The sequence below is a fragment of the Talpa occidentalis genome, unplaced genomic scaffold, assembly GCF_014898055.3.
Source record: "Talpa occidentalis isolate TD23 unplaced genomic scaffold, MPIMG_talOcc4v2.1 talOcc4.17, whole genome shotgun sequence".
NCBI lineage: Eukaryota > Metazoa > Chordata > Mammalia > Eulipotyphla > Talpidae > Talpa > Talpa occidentalis.
In genome coordinates, this window is record NW_023601754.1 from 5,811,430 (window position 1) to 5,833,833 (window position 22,404).

At 55.8% G+C, this 22,404-nt stretch overlaps 1 protein-coding gene across 1 annotated transcript in view; it reads left to right on the forward strand.

Moving 5' to 3' along the window:
• The first annotated feature begins 204 nt into the window (after nucleotides 1–204).
• The window catches only part of CDH5 (cadherin 5), a 32,051-nt gene continuing 9,851 nt past the window's right edge, over nucleotides 205–22,404 (forward strand). Inside the window, exons 1-8 of the mRNA XM_037515810.2 lie at nucleotides 205–336; nucleotides 8,855–9,072; nucleotides 11,819–12,107; nucleotides 13,019–13,135; nucleotides 14,319–14,483; nucleotides 15,265–15,452; nucleotides 16,557–16,807; nucleotides 20,942–21,084. Of these exons, the coding sequence (XP_037371707.1) occupies nucleotides 8,872–9,072; nucleotides 11,819–12,107; nucleotides 13,019–13,135; nucleotides 14,319–14,483; nucleotides 15,265–15,452; nucleotides 16,557–16,807; nucleotides 20,942–21,084 (1,354 nt within the window). The 5' untranslated portion in view covers nucleotides 205–336; nucleotides 8,855–8,871. The remainder of the gene's footprint in view (nucleotides 337–8,854; nucleotides 9,073–11,818; nucleotides 12,108–13,018; nucleotides 13,136–14,318; nucleotides 14,484–15,264; nucleotides 15,453–16,556; nucleotides 16,808–20,941; nucleotides 21,085–22,404) is intronic.

Sequence of the window (22,404 nt, forward strand, 5' to 3'; positions counted from 1 at the left end):
GAACCAAGGCCATTGGCGTGCTGGGCTCAGCACCCCAGAGGCCTGGAGTGGGGTCCCAGTGAGCATCCCCGGCTGGCCGAGGCGGCCGCCCACCGCCAGGCCTGCCTATCTGCAGTCAATCCCGCCCTCACAAAGGAACAATAACAGGAAAACATCCCGGGGGGAAGTGGGCCGGGGCCAGCTGGAAAACCTGAAGGGGAGGTGGCCAGGCCTCCCTCAGTGGGCGCGGCGCCCCTAGAGAGGATTCGGCGAGCTCCACAGAGCGCGCAGCTCCCTCGGCCCGGACAGCCGTCCTGACAGAACAGAGTCGTACCTCGTACCTCGGCCACTGGCACGGTGAGTGGAGACCCCCACACCTGGCCCCACCCTCCCAGGGTCATGTGCCCCAATAAGGAGGCCCCTCAGCTGTCCCCATCTGTACAATGGGCCTCAGCGACACTCCTCAGGAGACCGGGTTTCTCCTGCCAGGGCTGGGAGGGCGCCCGGCGGTGGCTGCAGGCACAGTGCGCCTTCTGGGCCGGGGAAGGGGCGAGGGCTTGGCTCTCCACAGGAGCTGCTCCAGCTCTGAGGGACCCCAGGCCGGCTGGCTGCCATCCACGTCAGGCTCAGCAAAGCAGGGTTCTGTCACCCACCCAGCACGGCGGGGCCAGAGGACTGCACCAGGCCGAGGTGCCCCCTCAGCACCGCTTCCCACCTGGGAGGGTTTACCAAAGCCTGGCACCCTCCACTGCCCTCCAAGGCTCTGTGCTGGGTTAGGGAGAGGAGCCGTGGGAGGGGGGCCGTGAGGCCGGGTCCCTCACTGTCGGTCAGTCGGTGCCCATTTTTTCAGAATAGGACACTGAGACCCAGCTCTAGGCCTCTGAGGCCCTGCCTGTGGGAGAGGCAGCCCCTCTCCACTCCGCAGGTGACTACGAGCTGCCACAGACCCTTTCTGTCCCCACATCCAGAGACCCAAATGTCAGAACCTCAAGGGGGCCACATTCTAGGTGAGTCTCCGTAAAAAACGTGACGGTGGCAAGTGTTCTAGGACCCAACTTGGAGACTCATCCTGGGTGCAAGCGCAGCTCTAGGCTCATTTCCCATGTGACTTTGGGGAAATGATTCAACATCTCTGCACCTTGAGGAGCCTGCGGAGGGACTCCTGGCAGGAGGGTCCTGGGAGACAGGCCCTGCCCTCAGGAGCTTGGCTTCCGGCTACAGAGATACTAAAAAGCCTGGCCTGACCCAGAGCCAAGCCGATGTTGGGTGGAGAAATCAAAAAAGGCTTCCTGGAGGAAGCGCAGGAGCCCCCAAGGATGCTGGGAGGTGCTGGGTCTTCTCTCTTGGTAGGCTTGTGGGACAATGGAAATAGTGACTCTCGCTTGCAATTTCTTGTGGAAACTGGAGCTGACGCCACGAAAGCCCTTCAATAACGGAGCTCGCTATTTCACCACTACCCACAGGTCCAGAGCGAGCTAGAGCCTTGCTTTCTTCACTTCTCGGTGGGGCAACTGTGATTTGGAGAAGTGAAGTAAAAGCTGGAACGGGGATCTGAACCAGGTTCTTGTACCCCCAAAACCCAGGCTCTTTCCAGCCTCCCATGGCTGCTCCATGTCTCCTCTGTAAAATGGAGTTTATTCAGGGAGGCGATGGACACACCCGGCACGGACAGTTCACAGCCAGGGGAGCCTCGAGAAACACGGCTGAAATTCCTGCTTCCCGGGAGCTGACCGGGGCTGTGAATGGCATAAGGGTTTTGCAGCCTGGGGCTGGCAGGTCCCCAGCAGGCAGAGGGGTGGAGGGTACAATGGAAACAGGTCAACGCATCTACTCTGAGCCAAATTCTATGCCCATTCCAGGGCCGGTGGGCAGACAGGGAGGGCCCCAGCGGGAGGGGAATTCCAGAGGTGACCGGGAGCTTGAATTCCAGAGGTGACCGGGAGCTTGGACAGCTCGGAGGATTCAAGGAGGTTGGCGTGGCTAGAGGGTTTTTAGAGCAGCGAGTGGCCAGAAGGCGAGTGATGCTGAAGGCCATGAGCCCCCAGGCCAGGAGCTTCATGTTCAGGTCATGGGACTCCCCCACCTCCTGGCCGTTCTAGCCTGAATTCAGTCATTTGTTGGCCTCAGGCTGGAGGGCAGCACAGTCACTGAGCCCCAGGTCACCCTGCCGATTCGGCTTATTGTGGTGAGGGGGTGCAGAGGCACCCACTGGCCTTAAAGGGGTTAAGCTGCCAGCCCTGCCGTCTGGACCTGAGCAGGCAATTGTGCTGCTGAACAAGGGCCGGACATGGGGGCAGGAAGTCAGAGGGGCCATGCTTATTTTCTCCCAAAGCTGGATGACTCACAGCACGGCTGCTGCTTTGGGGACACAAGGTGGATACCATGACCGATAGCTTGGGGAAAATCTTGGGCCTCTTGTTCACGTGGACCTGTCCCTGCTACACCCATCACCTCTCTATCCCACCATCCCCTCCCCTCAAGCAGCCTTGAAACTACTGAAAAAATTCCCATTTGACAGCTGGGACCACTGAGACCTAGGGAGTCGAAGCAGCCGGTCGCAGGCTACATAGTGAGTTTGGAGGGGAGGTCAGCCCTCTGCCCCTCTGCCCCTGCCACACTTCATGGTGAAGATGGGAGAGGGAGGTTGCGGGGATATCCAGAGGATAAACCTGACAGTTCGAGTCACAGAACAGGCACCAGGATAAGCCAAGAGCCCAAACATACAGGGGAAGGACTGTTCTAGGACAGGCCCTGCCCTCGAGAGCTTGGTTTTTCAGCTGGAGAGATACTGAAAAGTCTGTCTATAACCACAAGCCAAGCTCACGTTGGCTGGAGGTATTCCAGAAGGCTTCCTGGAGGAGGAGTAGAAGTCCCCGAGGATTCTGGGAGGTTTAGGTCTGGCCCCTAACTTTCAGTCTTCTCATCACTCTAGGGCCAGGGAGGGACCCAGTGGTCTCTACACCTATTCAGGGACCTTTAGATTCGAGTCACAGTGTCTCGAGTCACAGTGTAACCATAAGGCCTGGCAGGTGCAGATATGGGGAGAAAGGGGAAGTGGCGCCCATAGGCTGGGCCAGGCAGGCAATGAATGAGATTTCCTTCTGGAGAGGAACAGAGGGGAGCAGGAGATGGGCCCAGGGCAGAGCCAGGAAATGAGGTCAGGGGTGAGCTGGTCAGCCAAGCTTAGCCACCAGGCCGGGAGAGGTGGGTAGATGAGGGCCACTGCACTTTCTAACCCCTACTAAGCTCCAGGCTTTGCGCTCACGATCTTATTTAATCCTCCTGACCAGGGAGGCAGATACCATTACAGATGAGGAAGTTGGGGTTCAGACAGGGCAAGGAATACAGCTAAAGCCACATAGCTCATGAATGGCGGGGAGGTTCAAACAGGCAGGTGAGCTGGGTTTGTTCTATTTGCCACACGGGCTGCCCCACTGGCACCCACCGGCTGCCTCAGAACCATAGCCAAGGTCAGGAAGCCAGAGGAGGCTGGAGAAGGCTCCCTAGGGTGGGTATTTTCACCTGGAAGCTGCCCCATGCAAAGACAGGGAAACAGACCAGACGACTGAGGAGCTCAGAGACTCCAGCACAAATTTGTCCCAAATAGCAAGCTAGGTCTGGTGAACCGACAGTGTCCACCTCAGAGATGATACCGAGGATCCAGGGGCTGACTTCAAGCTCAGGGGGAATGAACTCTCTGATGAGTGAGAGCCCGGGGAGGGGAGAGGTGAGTGGCATCCATGAGGTATTTTGCCAACCCTCCCTCCATGGGCACATGTATGGTCATGGGGGTAAGAAGGATCCTCTTGTCCTCAGAGGATCAAAATCCTAATGGCAGCATGACCAGCACCGGGATGTGCCACTGGAGACGCCCTTCAGGAACAGGGAGGAGCTTCTTTGAGTTGTAACCATTGCACCTGCCACGACCACCCAAGGTGTCGTGTGTGCAAATATGCAGATTTGTCTCCAATCCTCTGAGTGAGGGAAGCAGCGACCAGACCAAAACTGAAACTGAAACAGGCTGAGAGGAGGCAGTGGGGCAGCAGGGACACTGACTCCTCAAGGTCTGGGGCCTTGAGTTCATTCACCCAGGGAGCCCAGCAAGGAAAAGCATTCTGGGTGGAGGGAACGGTCTGTGCAAAATGTCTGCCCCAGAGAGGAAGAGCACTGTGCATTCCAGAAACATCGCGTTCGCCCCGCTGCAAAGGCAGAGGGTGGGGGATAGGAGAGCTGGAGGGGCAAGCAGGGGACAGGCTGTGCTGGGCCTTGGCTCAAGAGCAGGGAGGGTGGGGAGCGGAGGGAGAGGTCAGCAGCGGGGCAGCGAGATCAGCTCCAAGGGGAGTTGAGACAAGGAGTCTGGGCCCTCGGGAACCGGTCCTGGGACTGAGGGGAGCCACAAGCCAGAAGGTCCCCTCACCCTTCATCCTCCCAGTCTCTGGAGCTGCCAGGGCCCAGCTAGAAATGCTGCAGCTCACACTGGAGTCCCTGGAGGGGTTTGGGGATCACTGGCTCCAATCTCTGCCTTAAACTAAAGCTCAAGGTGGTGGTTGGGGGGAGGGCAGTGGGGAGAGCAGCCCTGGGCCACACAGGGAGTGGGGCTCCCTGCTCCCCCCTCTGCAGACACACCCCCTGCATGTTCCTCCCACCACCCAGCCCCTAATCCCTGACCCCGGCCTCTGGGCTGGAGGCCAGAGCCTGTGGGAGGCTGGGCCGGGACTGCGTGTCCAGTCCACCCTCTGAGGCTCTGCCTGGGGCTGGGCTTGGCTGCCAGATCTCGTCCTGGCTGAGGGCGGGGGTGCCGGGGGAGCCCTGCTGAGCAGCCTCTTGAGGAGCTCTTGAGGGACACCAGTGTGTCCTTGCGTAGACACAGCTGCGGGCATGTGTCCAGGTGGCCTGAGAACGTCCCGAGTGTACCCCTGACCTGCAGGATTCCTCCACTCCATCCCCAGAAGATCTCTAGCCTGCCCAATGACCCCCAAAGCCCAGACTTCACCTAAGGCTTGGGCGGATCTGGTCAGGCGGAGGAGGGGGTTCTACTAGTGGTCAGAGCAGGACAAGCCCCGCGCACTGGCCAGGCTGCCCTTTGGAGCGCCCCTCAGGCTCCCTGGGGTGCACTCACTGCAAAAGCTGCAGCTCCAGCCCCTCCCTGGCCATCGCTTCTTCTCCCTCTATGTCCCCCTGCCCCTCGTCAACCACAGAGCTGAGAGACCTCACAGCCCCTTCCAGGTCAAACCCCAGAAGCAGCTGGGGGTCACACAGAGAAAGGGACAGAAGGGAGTTTTGCTTGATGACCCACAGGGACCCCAGGACTGAAACATTCACACCAATGCACACCCCACCCAGACTCCAGCCTCCCTCCATGGAGGCACGCACCGCACTGTAACTGGGCTAGCATGTGGTCAGTGTCCATCTCCCCATGGGGCGCTGCCTGTGTCTGCTCCCCACGTGCAGTTCAGTGCTAGGCACCTACTATGTGCTCGATAGATGTTTGCTGAGGGACTACGTGACGCCGGGGCTCGGGACAAGGCTTCAGTATAGGGGTGACAGGTGACAGGTCCAGGCAGAGGAGGGAGCAGGCAAGTGTGGCCAAGCCTGGTGGGCCTCAGGGTCCTGCAGGCTGGGGCTACTCACGCGGCACACCCCACTAGGCAAGGGAAGAGGAATGCAGAGGCTCGGACCCACCCGCCCTGTCCTCAGGCCACCCTCTGGCCCAGCCTTTGGAGACACCCCTCTGTCCTCAGAGCCCATCCATCCCCCAGATTCTCCGAGCCCCCTGCCCCTTCTCTTGGGTTCCAGGCCTGCTCATCAGGGGTTTGGGGTCACACTGTGTCCTGCCATTTAGGGGCACCGAGACCTTCCCAGGCTAGCCACAGACACAGAGCTCTGGTCCTCGAGCCCGTCTGGAGCTGCCCTCGCCGCTGAGACTCTGACGCGCTCGGGGGACGGGGCGCTGTCCAGACCAGGGAAGGCAGGGACACAGGCAGGCCGGTGGCTTCTAGTGCACACGGGAGCCGCCAAGTAGACCCTCTCCACTCCCAGCCACCGTCACACAAGCCTCAGGGCTGCCCAGAGGGGAACTTCTGAGCTTGGAAATCACCTGCAAAATCCTCTGGCCCTCGGCAGCCTGTGCTACCCCAGATCCACCCCAGCAGCAGCCCGCGGCGCTCCAAAAACTTAGTGAGAGCAACCGCCAGAGACAGAGAAAAGATGAGGAGCCAAAGCAAGTCTGACCTCAGCCGGGGCGGAGCACACTTCCAGAGGGGCGGCCCAGGGGAATTCCAGCCGGGCAGCGCCAACGCTGCGCCACTTCCTCCCGTGGGGGGCGGCGGGGGCCTGACTGTCCCTCTACACAACCCTGCCCCACGCCCCATTTTGATGGCCAACTTCCCAATACAAAGGGGGAAAGATACCTAAGAAACGGCTTCTCGGGTGGACAGGTCCTCAGGCCCCTGGGATTAGGTGCTGAAGGATTTAGAAAAAGACAGATCTGGGTGAGGGGTCCAGACCCACCACTTAGGAGCTGGTTGCCTGCGAGCCTCCGTTTTTCCCTCTGTGCAGTGGGGGGGATAATTCCTACATGGGGTTACCGACGACCCCCTCGTGGGTGGAAAGGGCTGAAAGAGTTAACAGTTGGTCTGGAGGATGCCCGAGGGGCGTGTCCGAGGAACTCCAAGGAGCTTCTCTGTACATTCAGGGAACAGCTGGCTTGCGGGGCTACCCAGGTTCTGGGGACATCTCGGGGTAGGGGGCTGTCACTCAGCCCCCACTCTGGCCTGCTCACCTCTTCATGCTCCTCCCATATACACTGCTCATTTCTACCCAGCCCAGAGGGTTTCTTCTGGTTCTTCAAACACACCAATCATTTTTCAACCTCAGGGCCTTTGCACTTGCTAGTCCTTCTGCTTGGAATTCCCTCCCTCCCCTGGCATGTCTAGGGCTGACACTCTGGCGTTGGCGTCTCTCAGAGAGAGGACGCCTCTGGCCTCGCAGGCTCACTGTGCTACAGCCTCACTGCAATCTCCTGAGGGTTTCTGATCACTGCTGCTGTTTGTCCTTTTGTGCTTACTTCCTGGGGTCCCGCCACAGCGGGTAGGCTCTGCTCCCCGCCCTGGCCATGAAGCCCGGCACGAGTAGGGGCTCCCACTGTCAGCTCAGTGCTCGGGGGCTCCCACTCTGTCCTGGCACCTGAAAACTCTCCCTTCTGTTTATTTTGTTTATTTCACTTTTTCTGTTGGTTTTACGTTTTCATTTTGGAGTCCCACCTCACTTGAGGAAGGAAGAAAGAACCGAGATTTCCAGTTCCTTTCTAGGCAAAGGAGGAAATGACCCACCGGGGCTGGGCCCAGCGAGGCTGGGGCAGGGGTCACAGCTGCCAAGTCCCCTGCGTCAGGACCAGCCTCCCCAGCCTTTGTTCCAGGCCTTCCTCCTGGAGCAGCTGCCCTTGCCACGTCTTACCTCAAGGGGCAGCAAGTTCCTTCCCCCGCCACCTCGCTTAGCGCTGAGGAAACTGAGACCCGGGCCTCCCCAGGGGCACTAAGCACTGCCTTGCGCCTGCTCCAGCCTCTGTGGCACCCCAACCCTGGGAGTGCACTTCCTTCTGGGCCCGCTGGCGTCAGTGTCTCAGGGGAAATGTTACTAGAGTTTAGAAACCTCCCGTGGTGTGCAGAGTGCTGCCTCTCCTCCGCCGGGGCTGGAGGCCGCCAGGAAGCTCCTGTCCAGCACCCAAGGAGACCTTGTCCCTCCAGGGAGATTCCTCCCTGATCCCCACTGCCACGCACCCGCCTGCTCCTGCTGAGCCCTCCCGGGAGTGGCAGGTCAGTGACACAGGGGCCAGTGCGGGTGGGCTGGCAGGTCAGGGCTGACCGTGACGGTCAGGGTCATGGCCTCCACCTGCCACGGGGCAGTGGGGAAAATCTCTCTGAAACTCAGGATAAAGGCAGGTCCCACTTTTCTGGTGACCCCAGACTGACAGACCCCACATCCCGAGGCAGTCTTCACAGGCCTGGCACGCACACCACCACCAGGGGCCTGAGACCAGTGTAATGTTCGCCTGTCTCCGTCTGGATCATTTTTGAACACAGGGTCCCGCATTTTCGTTTTCCACTGAGCCTCACAAAATATGAAGGCAGCCTCCCAGCCCCCACCCGGCCCTGTGACGCCCCTAAGCTGATGGCCATCTGTGAGTGTGGGGCGAGGGCCCACCCCTGGGTTAAGGTATTTGCATTTCCTAAGAGCTTCTGCGGGCAGGGCGGGAGCCTGGAGCCTGCTGGTGGGGCTCAGGGACTGATCTGTTGAATCCGGCCCCATAGCAGCTGCTGGCATGAGGAAGGCCGCCGAGAAAAGCATGCGCTTTTGGGCCGGACAGATGGGTTTGAACCCTGGCTCTGTGGCTTCCAGCCTGGGTGACCTCAGGGATGGTACCAAGACCTCCCTGTAGCTCAGGTCATCTGCAGGGTTATAAAGATCTCACCTGGAGGGCTATTGGGAAGATTAAGTAAGACATCAGAGAAGGTGCTCGAACAGTGTCAGACAAATAAGCAGCCTGGGGTAACCGTCAGGAATCTGCTGTTGCGGCCAGATTTCTGGGTTGCATCCTCGCCCCACATGCCCCCATGTGAGCATAACAGCCCTGGGACTTAGTTTCCTCACGTGTAAAATGAGGGTAGCTGGGTGCCCGCTGCACGGGCTTTGGGCTTGGAGGGCAGCATCAGCATCACCCCCTCCCTCAGGAACCCCCTTTGCAGGATCCCTGTCCCCTGTGCTCGCTGCCCCCAAAAGGGTCTGGTTCTGCGGGCATCAGCAGAGGGCGAAGGGCGAGAGTGTGAGCAGAGGAGGGAGTGACGCCCCTGCCGGGCCGTGTGTCTCCCTTCCTCAGGTCTGTGCCTCTGGAAGATGCAGATGCTCGTGATGCTGCTGGCTGCGGCGGGCACCTGCCTGGACCTGCTGGGGGCAGCGATGGGAGGTGCCCGTCCTGCCCAACTGGCCCCTCCCGGCATGCAGCCCGCCCACCAGCGCCAGAAGAGAGACTGGATTTGGAACCAGCTGTACATTGATGAGGAGATAAACAGTTCACTGCCCCACTACGTGGGCAAGGTAAGCTTCAGGCCCAGCGCGGGCGAGGCCTCGGGGCAGGGGACACGCGGCGGCGGTGACACTGGCGACAGAGGCTGTGAGGGCCGCGGGGCCGGGGGCCCGGCTGTGAGGACACAACAGAGACGGAGATGGTGCAGGTGGGAGATGTGGGGGGGAAGGTGCTGCGTGATGGAGGTGGGGTTGTCATGACGATGCAGAAGCTGGCGGTGGCCGTGATAATGACAAGGTGGCCATGTTGGTGGTGAAGGCGGTGAGGCCTGGCAGCCGCGGTGGTGGCGGTCACGCTGGCAGTGAAGTGACGGTGGCGACGGTGATGTCGGGGGTAGCGATGACGGGGAAGGGTAGGGAGGTGATGGTGAGTGATACTGGCGAGAGCGACAGGGAAGGGGAGGAAGGTGGTGGTGGGTGACGGGCAGTGACAGGGCAGTGACGGATGGCGGAAGTGACGGGGAGGCTCTAAGGTTCATTTCTGCCAGGCCTTGTCTGTGGCTAAATGTCACTGGCCAAAGGGCCACCTGGCGCACAGGCTGAAGAGGGCAGCCTGGCGGGTCAGGGAACAAGGCAGAACCAGTCAAGGCTGCCATTAGTTCTTCCTAGCGGAGAACCCCTGTGATGCCCAAGCAGCCTTCTGCAGGATGCGCCGGTGACAAAGCTGGCCACCCTGGCCGTGCATTGACAGCCCTGGCCAAAGCATCCCCCAAAAGCCTTTCTCTTAGGCGGCCCCCCATTTCCTGTCACCCCACACCACTCCCAGAGTGGAGGAGGCCCATAGCAAGGTGCCTGACCCAAGTCTGTCCTCCGTGGGGTCCAGCTCTCCAATCCTCGCTTCACCCCCCAAATGTGTCCCTCCCTCACTGCCCTCCTGGAGCGGGAGCTAATCTGGGGGATCACCAGCTGTTTCACTGTATCAAAGTGATGTTGCTGCCCAAACCCCACCTTCTGATCCAAATGAAGGGCTCTAGAGACGGAATTTCACACAGGACAATGGGTAGATGGACGGGGTATTTTGAGTTTTCAGGGGGTAGCAAAATTTCTTTCAAGTGTGTCAAAATCTCTCCATGTCCACTCCTGGCCTCCTCACGTGGTCAGCTACGAGGCAGACTCGGTCGCTGTGCTGGTGAGCAGACACGCCGCACCGGGCTGGCGGCTAAGATCTGGGAGGGTGGCGACGGGCAGAGACAGCCTCGGTTCCCGCCCTCGTGGGGCTGGCGGCCGCTCGCCCACCAGGCTTTGTGAAATAAAGTTTTATCAGAACAGAGCCACGCCTGGGGCCTGCAGGTCGCCGCGGCTGCTTTCGCGCCATACTGGCAGAGCCGTGGTGCCGTGCCAAAGACCGCATGGCCCGCAAAGTGCCCACTGCCTGGCCCTTTGTGGGCGGGTCCTCTGAGCTGGTCTAGAGGGGACGCATACATCAGATAAAGAACCCCACAAATGATAGTGACGGGGGAGACCTGTGGTCATGGAGAAACAGGGCTGGAGGGGGCTCTTTGATGGGGGAGGTTGTCGTCTGGCCTGGGCTCCAGAAGTGCCCCAGCAGCTGGGTGTGCCCACTGGGGAGTGTCCATTCACAGCCCCTTCCACAGCCAGCTCACAAGGTGCCCGTGGCTCCTCTGGCTCCCAAGAACAGATGGGAAATGTAAATCCATCTGCGTGGCCTTTCGGAGGGGAAAACATGCGATCAGGGGCACACAGCGAGAGCAGGACAGCCATAGGAGAACCGAGTCCTGGCCCGGCGGAGGGCTGCCGCCTGCCCACACGAACGTGGGCTCTGTGTCACAGTGGAAAATGTGGTCGACCCACGTCTTTCCCGATGGGGTGCTCATGCCATGAGTCAACCTCTAAAGAGAATGGCTGGCCCCAGGGGAGAGCTGAGTCAGGGAGAATCAGGGGGAGTGAGCAGAACGTGGGGACCACCTCTATCACGCAGCCCTGACAGAGCAACCTCGGAGGCACGCCCGAGGCCTCAAAAGCAGGAAGAGCGTCAGCCCTGCTGTCATCTGCAGGCCAGTGGCATGTGGCCAAGAGACAGTCACATGCAGGCCCCTCCCTGAAAGAAACGAGGGTGCTGGAGAGGCAAGGGTCTTGGGGAGCACCTTCTGGCTCCCAAAGATGTAATCTGAGGGAAGGAAGTCCCTGTTTACCACGGGCAGAGTCTGGAGCCCGTGTTTACAGATCTGATGGACAATGGGAGAGGGCCTGAGCGGCCTTCCCAGCCCACGAGTATGGGTCCGCGTGGCTTTTGGCATTAAGACATTCACCAAATATAGTGATAATTAAAAAAAAAAGGTGAGCGTCCCCCCAAAAAAACCACCATCCCCTTAGACGCTCAGTCTGTCTAAGGATGAGAAAAGCAGCAGAATAGTCCAAGAGAAGGGCGTCCTACAAATACCTGCCCAGGATCCGTCAGAACTGTCAAGGCCACACGAACAAGGAAGTCTGAGAACGGGTCCGGCCGCGAGGAGCTTAGACACGAGACAAGGAGGTGGGTGTCTTGTCCTGGGTGCAGCCCCAGCCAAGAAAGGACAGTCGGTAAGAAACCAGGGAGTCTGCACGAACTGGACCTGTGCAGAGCAACAGCAACCTTGGTCCACGGGGGCACCGCGCCGGGCAAGTCACATTTAGGATCCTTGGTCGACCCCTTGCATCCACACACCCGTGCACAAACACACACGCAGGTGCACAGGTAACTAGGCACCCACACTGGCTCAGCTGCCCACACCCGGCTCACCGTGCCTCTTCCGTCCAGGTCAAATCCAGCCTGAACCACAAGAACGCCAAGTACCTGCTCAGGGGAGACTACGCCGACAAGGTCTTCAGGGTCGAAGGGGACACGGGGTTTGTGTTTGCCCATGAGAGGCTGGACCGGGAGAAAATCTCCGAGTACCACCTCACCGCCCTCGTGGTGGACAAGGACACCAACAAGGACCTGGAATCGCCTTCCAGCTTTACCGTCAAAGTGCACGACATCAACGACAACTGGCCCGTGTTCCCGCGCCGGCTGTTCAATGCGTCTGTGCCAGAGATGTCGAATACGGGTACGGCCCAGTCTGTACCCCTCTACCCCTCACCCCAGCCTGGGGCACCTCTCCCAGCAGTGAGCTACTGCCCAGGGTTAGGAGTCGGTGAGCTCAGGACCGTGGTTATCATGTCCTTATTGCCACTTTCATGACATGGGAAACACTCCAGTTTCTAAAGAATAAGGCCCCACCCTGATGGCAGACTGTGCCCCGACCCTCATCACAGACTGAGCCCCGACCCTGATCACAAACTGAGCCCCACCCTGATCGCAGACTGAGACCCCACCCTGATCCCATCCTGAGCCCCCACCCTGATCCCAGCCTGAGCGCCCACATGATTGTAAACTGAGTACTTACCCTATAATGGCTGAGCCCTAATCACTAGAGAGGTACACGAACTAGCGCCCTCACCCCAAGGTGCATCGCCAGCCTGCACCTCAGGCCTACAACTCACCACTCTTTCCCCAATTCTCCCCCAGCCTCCAGGAAATGCCAGACGGGCATTCTCTTCTTCAGCCCCTCTGTCCAGGGTCCCTGGCCAGGACCAGGACCCTGGGGTCAGAACTTCCCGTTAAGTGTGGGCCCTGCTCCTGGAACTCAAGGGGAAAGAGATGCAACGCCCAGTCGTGGGCACCGTCCCGGTCCTCCAGGAAGAAGCAGGCCCCTTCCTCTCCTCAGGGTCTCCTCATGCCCCGAACCATGCACCCCAGCCCCAGCTCCCCCCTAAATGCAAACTCTGTGTTCGCTTCAGAGCTGACAGGTCTCGGCCTCCATGGCTGCCAGCCCTTTGTCCCCACGCAGGATCCTGAGGAAACAAAACAGCCTTCTCTCCCTCGGGGCCTGGGGGAGGCGGGGGGCAGCCTGAGCCCCCACCAGCCCTCATCTGGGAATGGGCTCAGGGGCAGCAGCCTTGGCTTCTCTCTCCTCAGGGACCTCGGTCATACAGGTGACAGCAACGGACGCCGACGACCCCACTGTCGCAGGCCACGCCTCTGTCATATACCAACTCCTGAAGGGACAGGAACATTTCAAGATCGATAATACCGGTCTGTGTGACTATTCCCTGGTTGGCCCTGGCTGGGGGGTGGCGGGAACTCTGGGTGCAGGTACTGAGGGGAGTCCAGCAGGCATTGCCGGTGCAGGTGGCAGGTACCACGAGTTCAGACGAAGTGGTGCTGAGGGCAGAAGGAAGAATACAGGTGCCATGACATGGACTCCAGTCCAGGCAGGGACACAAGAGGTGGACTAAAAGGCTGGGGAGGGCCTCCCTGGTGGCCTAGGCAGAGCTCTCACCGTGAAGGCTTGAGTTCGATCCCAGGTCAGGGAGCTACCCACATGGCGCAGCAGACCTCTCCTGTCTGCCCACTGCTCCCCTCAGCAGTGTGTTTCAGTCAGTCTGCCTGTGCTGCTCCCCACTCTGTCTCTGGTGAATCCTCTCACCCTCACTGCCCCCAGCACCCACACCTCTGGCCTACACCCCAGTTCTTCTATGAAAAAATAAATTAAAAAAATAATAATTTTTAAAAAAAGAAGGCTGGTGAGCCTCTCTGCATGGGCTCATACAGGTCTCCCTGCCCAGCTCTGCGGCCTCAGGCCTCTAAAGACCTTAGGCAAGTCAGCGAACCAGGTGAGGTTTGTTCTCTTGGCCTGAGCATGGGAAGCTGATATCCACCTCGTGCAGGAGCTATGGAGGCAGAAGGAGGTGAGATAGAAAGAGAACACGGTTCACGCTAATTATCCACTATTGTGACTTTAAAAACTATGAGGACTGTGCTCGCTTCGGCAGCACATATACTAAAAAAACTATGAGGACTGAGTCTTGGAATCAGAACAGAAATTCAGGCTGGGGCACAGTCTTCCGGAGAGACGACCGGGGGCTGTAGTGGAGCATTTGACGGCGGAGAGATGGCAAATACACCAGACACCTCCACCGCGATGGTGCCCCAAGGCAGACATCTCAGCTCCACCCCAGGACCCTCCCCTCTGAGCCCGGACGTGACTTCTGGCTCCTTCTCAGCACAGCGCTAGCACCGATACTGGGCTGTGCTGCTGAGGCGGCTTTAACCTGACGGCCTGGAGGTGGAGAGCGGCTGACCATGGTGCTCAGCTCAGGCGGCACAGGCCTGGAGAGTTTTTAAAGTCAGGGGTTCTCTGCGGGGGTGGGGGGGGGCACCAATACTTTCTGAAAGCTCCCAGGGGACACGGCTCCTGAGCGGACACTTTCTGCAGGACTCATTGTCACGATGACCAGTGACTTGGACCGAGAGACGAAGGCCAGCTACGAGGTCGTGGTGGAAGCCCGGGACGGCAAAGGTCTCCGGGGGGAGTCGGGCACGGCCACCGTGCTGGTCACCCTGCAGGACGTCAACGACAACGTCCCCTTCTTCGCCCAGCGTGAGTCCCCCACTCCCCTGGTCCTGAGGAGGGCAAGTGTTGGGATATCTGGACCCAGTGGCCGGGGGGTTCTGGGGTGGAGCCTGGTGTCCCTGACCCTCTCCCCCACCCCAGGGAGGGACTCAGGCCCAGGGGAGCCTTTCTGATACGGGGAGACTTTCCCTGCACACGTTCCCAAGTTGTCCAAATGCCCCGGACACCGCCCCCTGCCAGGCCACAGGGAAACCACGCTCCCTGCTGTGTGCCCCCGCTGTGCCCTGGGTGCTACCACCAGACAGGGGCAGCCCAGCCCCAGTGAGAAAATCCACACAGGCTGGTGAGCAGAGGAATCACAGGGCTCCAGAGTGAGAGCAGGGGCTGGGCCTGGCCACAGTGCAAACATGGTCTGATGAGACCTGGCTGGGGCGGGAGAGGAAAGCTAGAGGGCTCACCACTTGCACCCCCATGGCTGAGGCGTGATTCAGAAGCTCAGGCCCTCAAGGACAGGCTGATTGTCCTGAAGGGACCTCAGTGTCTCCCTTGCCAATTGATAGACCCCCTGGCAAAGTGCATGGACCCCTGGCAGGTGCTGCTGTTTGGAAGGACAGAGGGTTGAAGGACATTAATGCAGAACTTCTTTGGGTACCCAAACTTTCAGGGGTACCCAAAATTTCAGGGGCAGGATTATGACTATGATTATGGAGCCCATTTCCTGCATCAAAATGTCTGAGGGAAGTGCAAGGGCCCATTGCCTTGTCTATCTCAATAACCCGGTGCCTCTTGGGTACCCCTTTTGCATCAGCCAAGTACACATTTTCGGTGCCTGAAGACATCCGGGTCAACAATCCTCTGGGCTCGTTGTTTGTTGAGGACCCAGATGAGCCCCAGAACCGGAAGACCAAGTATAGCATCGTGCAGGGCGAGTACAGGGACACCTTCTCCATTGAGACAGACCCCGTCCACAACGAGGGCATCATCAAGCCCAAAAAGGTTGGTCGGCCTTTGGCAACACATCAGAAGGGTGGGGTGGTATTCTGGGGACCCCAGTGCTCACCCAGGGGCTGCTCCCAGGTCAAAGGCTATCAAAGCTGACAATGGGTCAGTTTAGAGCTGACCATGTGCTGGGGCGCCCCATCCCACTGGGGACCTCTGGGGGACCATGTGGAAGCAGCCTGAGTTGCAGCAGGCAAGCATGAGGGCGCGGGGGGCTGACTGGGGGCTGTTCCCACGTCTTTTGCTCCCGGGCACTTTCCGGCCTGCCCTGAGCACCAGCCAGCAGAATGGTGCAGACCTCACAGCAGAAAGCCATGAGCTCATCAGGAGACCTGAGTATGGGGGATGGCATGGGCAGAGCCACAGCTGGCAGAGGCATCGGAGCCACAGAAACTGGAAGAGGGAGAGGTGTGCCAGGAGCACTGTGAGGCCTGGGCCAGGGATGGCCCACAACAAGGGGGGCCCTCGTGAACGGCTCTGCCCAGCCAGGGGGCCTCTCCTGAGTACACCTCTGGCCCAGCCCTGCACGGGCACTGCAGACACCTGGGGCACGAGATGCCATCAAGGTACCAAAGCTCTCAGCAAGTGGGGAGGCGGAGACAAAGGCGGAAACTGGGTGTCAGTGGCAGAGCGGCCCGTTCAGGGAGCAATTACCTGATGAGGGTGCCGGGAGAGACTGAGAGGGTATCTCATTCCCTTTGGACTGGCTTCTGGAGGGGTGAGTAAGGCTGTGCTCAGCAGGCGCACCAGGAGGAGCATCTGGAGTGAAGACGCAGGGAGAGTAAGGAGCTCTGGACAGAACCACTAGCCAGGGGCTCCCCGAGAGCAAGACGAGGGCTAAACCATACTAGTACTCAACACCCGGAACAGGGCCAGGGGAGAGTGTGCCCCCAAGGCTCAGAGATGAAATGGGGCGGGGGCAGGGCCAGGAGGGAGGTGGGGTGGCGGGAGACCGCTGGAAGCAGCCAGCCAGCTCCAGCCGCTTTCGTAATAGAAGTGACTCCCCAACTTCCCATGGTCAGGCTCCCCCATCTGCACAGCTGGTGCCACCCAGCACCCACCTGCAGGGCGGATGTCACCGTCACCCTTCCCCCTCCGCAGCCCCTGGACTTTGAGCGCATCCAACAATACAGCTTCACCATCGAGGCCACAGACCCGACCATCGACACCCGCTACAGGAACCCCAACCCCACCAGAAACATGGCCCGTGTCATCATCAACGTCACAGATGTGGACGAGCCCCCCAACTTCCAGAAGCCCTTCTACCACTTCCAGCTGCGGGAGAACCAGAAGAAACCTCTGATCGGTTCCGTGCTGGCCACTGACCCCGACGCTGCGCGGCGAAGCATCGGGTAAGGAAGGGGGTGGTGGTTTGGGGGGAGGTGCTGACCCAGACAACTCGGGCCCTGGGGCGCTACTGCCCGCTGAGACCAGGCGTGGGGGGAGCTTGCGCGGGAAGAGGCGGAACTAGAAGCCCGAGCTCTTCCACTAACCCCTGAGGCCCACAGGGGTCTCGTCCTGCGCCAGCGCCCCACCTCGCACCGCCCGGGCCTGCCATCTGCGCTGTCTTCTAGGAAGGTTCTTGGGCCCCAGCACCCACCGGTCCCACCCAGGGAGATCGGATGGTCACCAGGGCAGCCGACTGGATGACACGCGTGAGCCTTTCACTCACCATGTCTCAGAAAATGCACCTTCCCAAAACACAAAAGGAAAAAGTGTTCACCTCGCACAGTGAAACAACACACAGACCCGCAAAACATGGGGTGTGCCCCTTCCCTGACCCTTGTGTGTACGGCCGGATGGGGTCCTGTCATGTCATAACCACCAGGCACCTAGATACATTCACGGGTGGGGGACTTTGATTGTTTTTGACATTTCGTCACTATTGGCTTTTTTAAATCTACATATATATATATATTTATATCATTTTTCTTTTTTTTTAATTTTATTTTTATATTCCCCATACCATTGCAACCCCCTTATTTTGACCCCAATCCCTCCCCGCCCCGCCCTCCACCCCCCCTAGAGTGTCTCTGGTTCATAGTTGTTTGTTGATTTTGATAATTTCTTTCTTATAGTTCTTCTTTTTCCTGGTCCCTTATTTAAGTTTTCTAGATTCCTGCTATGAGTGAGACCATCCGGTATCATTTTTCATTTTTGTAGAATGTTTGATTCTCCTCTCAGGTGTAGTCCCCATAAAATTCCCACCATCAAGTCACCCATGAATTGTCACCATGGTCTCTTGTGCTCTTCCTGCCCCTGTTTTAATCCCTCTCTCTCCCTCCCCTGCTGAATAGCTCTGATTCATAGTCGCCTGCTAGTTTTGTCTTTGTTTTTTTCCTGATCCCTTGTTTGCTTCCCCTATTCCTCATATAAGTGAAAGCATGTGATATTTTTCTTTTTCTATCTGGCTTATTTCACTGGGCATAATCCCTTCCAGGTCTATCCATGTTGCTGCAAATGGCATGAGTTTATCTTTTTTGATTGCTGAGTAATATTCCATAGTGTATATAAACCATATCTTCTTATAAACCAAACCAGTCATTTGTTTTGGGCATTTGGGTTATTTCTATATCTTAAATATTGTAAATAGTGCTCCAATAAACATAGAAGCACAGGTTTCCTTTTGGATTAATGTTTTTGTGTCCTTTGTGTAGATTCCTAGGAAGGGAATCACTGGGTCATATGGTAGTTCCATTTTTAGTAATTTCAGGGTCCTCCACATGGCTTTCCATAGCGGCTGGACCAGCTGCATTTCCATCAACCGTGTAAGAGGGTTCCTTTTTCTCCACATCGCCACTAGCATTTGTTGTTGCCAGTGCTGTGTGAAAAAATGCTCAATATCACTTGTAATCAGGGAAATGCAAATCAAACCGCTATGAGATACCATGTCACACCAGTGAGAATGGCCCAAACTATTGGCTCTTAATCAAATCGCCTCCTCTACCCTCTGGGATAAAAGATACAGTCCTACCTCTTACTTTCTCCAGATACAAAGCGCTTTTTTTTAGTGGTACCAGTGACATGCATTATACTGGTTGCAGGTATGTGACCAGGTTCTACTTCCCGGGAAGTGTGGCTCTGACGCCATCTCGCTGCACTCCAGAGGGGAAGCCAGGCAGGCCAGCACTGTTTATTAAATACGTCAGTATTTTCCCACCTTTGTTTCCCACCTTAGAGAAAGTAACTCTCCCAAACTGGACATTAAACACAATTCTTATTAGAATTTGAAATTTTTTGGGAAAACTTTTGAAATTTTTTTTTTTTAACTTCCTTCATACTTGAATCTATTTCAGAACGCTCTAGGCTACCTATTGTGCTGAGGCGCAGCCACCGTTTCGTTAACAGTTTTATACTAACACTTAATATTTATAAGGCATGTTCTCTCCCTCACTGCTTTTCATATTTTATATAATTTTCATGCATTCTCATTTGTTTTTTCATACAAACTTTTGAAACTCTTTTATTCAGTTTTCAAAAAAAATTTCAAATTCTAATAAGAAGTGTGTTTAATGTCCAGTTTGGGAGAGTTACTGTCTCTAAGAGCAAAATCCATCCCTCCATTTTGACCATATATAACTTTTGGGATGACTGTTTTCATGACCTCTCTATTCCAAATAGTCTATAATGATAATTTTTTTAAAGATTTATTTATTTATGCATACAAGAGCTGGGGTACAGGCCAGAGATGCGGGCGTGGGGAGAGATGAGCGGATCCACCAGAGACAGAGAGGGGAGCAGAGCAAGCAGACTGACTGAAAGACACTGCTGAGGGGAGCAGCGGGTGAGACAGGAGAGGTCTGCCTCGCCATGTGGGTTTCTCCCTGGCTGGCCGGGGATCAAACTCATGCTGCAGAGGCTGTGGATTGCTTCGTAGTGTGGTGCTTAATCCCTTACGCCACCAGGGAGGCCCCTAACCTTTATTTTTAACTTTCCTAAGTTACTTTGGCATGGTTGTATCTTGAGAACAGAACGCGTTGGTTCTGCTTTTTAATCCCAACTGAGATGCTTTGTGTTTAACCTATTTATATTTTGCATCATAAATGACACGTTTGTTCTTATTTCTTATAGCTTGTTCACTATTTCCCACTAGTCAAAGTGAATGGCTTTTTATCTTTTCCCCCATCTTTGCTACAGAGTCTATTTTTTTCCCCCACGTAGATATTTAGAATCTATTCATTTTTACTTCTACCAGTGAAATTTACTTCTATCTGTAAAATTTTAAATGTTTTCCTGGACTTATATTTCCTAGTTAAAAATAGTATACACACCATTGCTTTCCTATATGTGATAAAGAATTGCTTTCATTTTAATTTCTTCCAAGGTAGGTTTTTACTTTATATGGAGACATTTCTAATTAAATGAAATATGTTTTCAAAAAAATTATTCAGGACCCATCTTGCGGGTGATACACTTCCTGAGTTCTTGCACATTTATAAATACTTAGTTCCTTTGCTCTCTTATGTTAAAAACAGCTGGGTGTGCTCATATAATCCTCAGATTATAGATACTTCCCTTTAAAAATACTATCAGTTTATACTGGTATTTAAATTTGTGAGGCTGTCTGGGGTGAATCTGATCTCTCTTCAGTAGGAGCTTGGTTTGGGTTTTTTTTTCCTGTCTGAACTCTTTTCTGTTACTTCATACAGACTTGAAATTCAACAGTGTCATCAGGATATAGCTAAATACTGATCTCTTTTTAAAAAGAGATGCCTGACATCCACGGTCTCTTTTAGTCTGTAGATTTGAGACTTTCTTCAGGTCAGGCAAATTTTCTTTTGTTATCTCTTGTTTCTTCTGTTCTATTTGTTCTAGAATTTTCCTCAACAAATTTTGCTCAAAAAAAATTTACCTCACAAATTTAATTTTATTTCAAATCACTTCTTATCTCTTTCAGCACTTTCTTTTATTTATTTTTAAATAGATTTATTTATTTATGTATTATAAGAGCTGGGGTGCAGGCCAGAGATGTGGGGGTGAGAGGATTCACCAGAGACAGAGTAGGGAGCAGAACAGGCAGATCTACTGAAATACACTGCTGAGGGGAGCAGGGGGCGAGACAGGAGAGGTCTGCTGCACCATGGGAGTCAGCTCCCTGGCCAGCTGGGAATCAAACTCATGCTGCAGTGGCTGTGGATAGCTTCAAAGTGTTGACACTTACACCACCAGGGAGGCCCATATCTCCTTTTAATTGTCATTATTTCTTCCTGGCACTTGCCCATCTTATCTTTTCATTAGTCACAAAAACCAGTCCCATCTGAAAGTGCAACTCTGAAAGTGCAGCTGGTGGTGTCTCTGACACCTCCTTCAGCCAGTGAGGGCAACATTGCTAAGACCAAAGGGGTTACTGGCCACTGTGAATCCCTCTGGTTGCATCGAGCAGTCAGAAGACAAGGGGCAGGGGGTGGGGGGTGAGGGAGATATAGGAAACTATTTGGTCTCAGCAAAGAACCATGGGAAACCACAACTCTCTCTCCCCTGGGCAGATACGCCATCCGTAGGACCAGTGACAAGGGCTACTTCTTCGGCATAACCAAGCAAGGGAACATTTACAACGAGAAGGAACTGGACAGAGAGCTCTACCCCTGGTACAACCTGACTGTGGAGGCCAAAGAACTGGATTCTCGCGGTGAGTGGCCCGATCTCCAGCAGAACTGGGCTCTTCTCTATTCCCTCTGTCTTTCAGATTGGCATGATCTGTCCTTTCTGGCCTCTGGGGGTATTTAAGCCCCTGGAGGTATATCGAAGCACCACTTGGCAGGGATGCTTAAGAGCCTCCAGCCCCAGCTTAAGGCTGGGCCAGCACCAGTCGCATCCCCAGAGCCCTTGTCAACTACAGGGTGTTGCAACCCAGGCTGAATCGGAGTCACAGGCACATGACAAAGAGGCACTGTTATAAAACAGGCTGTCAGGCCTCCCTGGTGGCACAGGGGGTTAAGCACAGCACTATGAAGCTATCCGCAGCCTCTGCAGCGTGAGTTCGATCCCCAGCTAGGGAGATACCCACATGGCGCAGCAGACCTCTCCTGTCTCCCTGCTGCTCCCCTCAGCAGTGTATTTCAGAATATCTGTGTATTCTGCTCCCTGCTCTGTCTCTGGTGAATCCTCTCACCCCCTCTCCCCGCACCTCTGGCCTGCACCTCCTGGATGCATAAATAAATCTAAAAAAAAAACACAGGCTGTCATATGCCCCTATGACAAGAATTACCTAAGGTATCTCTTAAACACAGCCCTTCTCAGGCCCCGCCCCTCAGGGTCCGGCTCAGGGAGCCAGACTCGAAGTCAAGGAGTGTGCTCTGAGTAGGTGCTGTGTGATGCTCGTTACCATGGACACGTGGAGAAGGCTGGTTTGGGAAGGGTGTGAGGATGATGATCCAGTCAGAGGATTGAATTCAAAATCTGAAACAGCTTCTACCTCCAAGACATTTAGATTCTCCAGAAATTAGTGCAACCATTGCCAGAGTGAAACATAAGTATTGAGAGGTTTGCATCTTTACCTGTAGGAGAAAATGCCAAGTGCGCACCAGGAGACCACCGAGACAGAGGGAAAGGCGTTGTTGGAGGGGTGGGCAGGCCGAGGGACTGAGCCAAGATCCCAGGTTGATGGTCCCCGCTGGATGCCCCCATGATGCCCGAGCCAACCTCAAAGGACTCCTATGCATTTGCAGATCAACCTTTGCCTCTTTCTTCCCCAGCTAATCTCATTCATACAATTTTTAAACTTTAAAAGTAATAGTTTGCTGTTCTTTTTAAATACGGAAAGTGCATCTACTTTGCATTTACATTTACCTTAAAAAACTAAACTAAACTAAACACCATGCAACCCAGCAATCCCATTCCTGGGCAGCAAGCCAAAGAATAGGAAACCATCATCACAAAAGACCATGCATTCCAGAACCTTCCCACAGTATTATTGACCATCGCTAGGACATGGAAACAGCCGACATGT